The 1,687-nt window shown below is 33.3% G+C and overlaps 1 protein-coding gene across 1 annotated transcript in view; it reads left to right on the top strand.

The window, feature by feature from the left end:
- The window catches only part of itih2 (inter-alpha-trypsin inhibitor heavy chain 2), an 18,252-nt gene that overhangs the window by 2,340 nt on the left and 14,225 nt on the right, over nucleotides 1-1,687 (top strand). Inside the window, exons 6-7 of the mRNA XM_016538686.1 lie at nucleotides 657-819; nucleotides 897-1,133. Of these exons, the coding sequence (XP_016394172.1) occupies nucleotides 657-819; nucleotides 897-1,133 (400 nt within the window). The remainder of the gene's footprint in view (nucleotides 1-656; nucleotides 820-896; nucleotides 1,134-1,687) is intronic.

Raw genomic sequence — 1,687 nt, 5'->3', positions numbered from 1 at the left:
TATATATATATATAGGTAACCATATAGTCTAAGTAGACTAATAAACAGATAATTCATAGTCTATTTATAGCTATTTGGATATTCCCTATTTATAAAAATATTTATTTTCTGGTCTATAAATGCACATATATTGTTTTTTAAAGACGTGTCTTCTGCTTATCAAGGCTGCATTTATTTGATTAAAAATATAATAAAACCAGTAATATTGAGAGTATTATTACAATTTAAAATAACAGGTTTCTATTTTAACATACTTTTGAATAATATACTTTATTTCCATGCTGGCAAAGCTGAATTTTCATCAGCCATTACTCCTGTCTTCAGTGTCACATGATCCTTTAGAAATCATTCAAATATGCAGATTTTTATTATCATTGTTGGAAACAGTTGTGCTGCTTAACATTTTTAATAAAAAGTGAGCTTAAAGACTAAAATTGTTACAAAAGATTTGTGACCCTGGACCACAAAACCAGTCATAAGTGTTCATTTTTTGAAATTGAGATTTAATTCATCATCTGAAAGCTGTTTAAATAAGCTAGGATAGGATAAGTTAGGATAGGACAAATATACCTGTGCTACTTACGACTGGTTTTGTGGTCCAGGGTCACATTTCTAATTTGATTAAACGCTGTTCTTTTTTTAACTTTTTAACTCAGGACTAACTCTCAAGCAATGGAGACGTTTAGGACGGAGGTGCATGTTCCTCCAGGCAGCAAAGTGGAGTTTGAGCTGCACTATCAGGAAATGATGCAGAGGAAGCTGGGCGTCTACCAGCACATGCTACACTTACAACCTGGACGCCTGGTTCCACTGCTGCAGGTCAGTTCCACACGCACAGTACAGAAATACACACGAGTTGTGTTTTATGTGCTTTGTTGATGGTTGTCTCTCCTCAGGTGGATGTGTATATATTTGAGCCCAAGGGTATCAAGTTTGTCACGGCCTCTAACACACTGGGAGAGCAATTTGCAGATTTGACCAAAATCAGCCACGCAAAAGAAAAAGCCCACATTGTGTTCAAACCAACTCTGCAGCAGCAGCGCAAGTGTGAAAACTGCACAGAAAGTGCAGTGGATGGTGTGTTTACTGTGAAATACGATGTGGAGAGAGAGAACAATGCTGGAGAACTTCAGGTACGGATGCACATTCACTGTTAATAGTTGACATACAAAATCCCTATCAGGTGAAAGTCCACCCCACCAGGTGTAAGTTTTTCTATTTTCATTATAATTGTATTTACAATTTTAGCAATGATGTGGTCTTACTAAATTAAAATGAGAAATGTTGACTAGCTGGAAACTAGGTGTACTGCGTTGGGCTAACCGAGACTTGTCACAGCACTTGCATATTATTGCTCTTTTGGATAAAAGCGTCTGCTAAATGACTAAATGTAAATGTAAATGTCAAATTCAGGGTTATTATAGTTAAACTAAAACTAAAACTTAAAAAATGTTCATTACTTGAAATAAAAGAAACACTAACTAGAATAAAGGCAACAATTCTTATTTTCTTATTTCGCTGTATAAATCAACTTAAACTGAAATAAAAATTAATAAAACCTATATACATCTAAAATAATACTAATACTAATAATAATAATAATGACAAAAACTAAATAAATTTTAACTAAAATTATGGTGGAAAATGGAAAATTAAAAACTAATGCAAAATATGATATATCATATAT

The sequence above is a fragment of the Sinocyclocheilus rhinocerous genome, unplaced genomic scaffold, assembly GCF_001515625.1.
Source record: "Sinocyclocheilus rhinocerous isolate Xijiao unplaced genomic scaffold, SAMN03320098_v1.1 scaffold307, whole genome shotgun sequence".
Classification (NCBI taxonomy): domain Eukaryota; kingdom Metazoa; phylum Chordata; class Actinopteri; order Cypriniformes; family Cyprinidae; genus Sinocyclocheilus; species Sinocyclocheilus rhinocerous.
The sequence above is the reverse complement of the archived record's forward strand: the minus strand, read 5'-3'. Positions and strand labels throughout refer to the sequence as shown.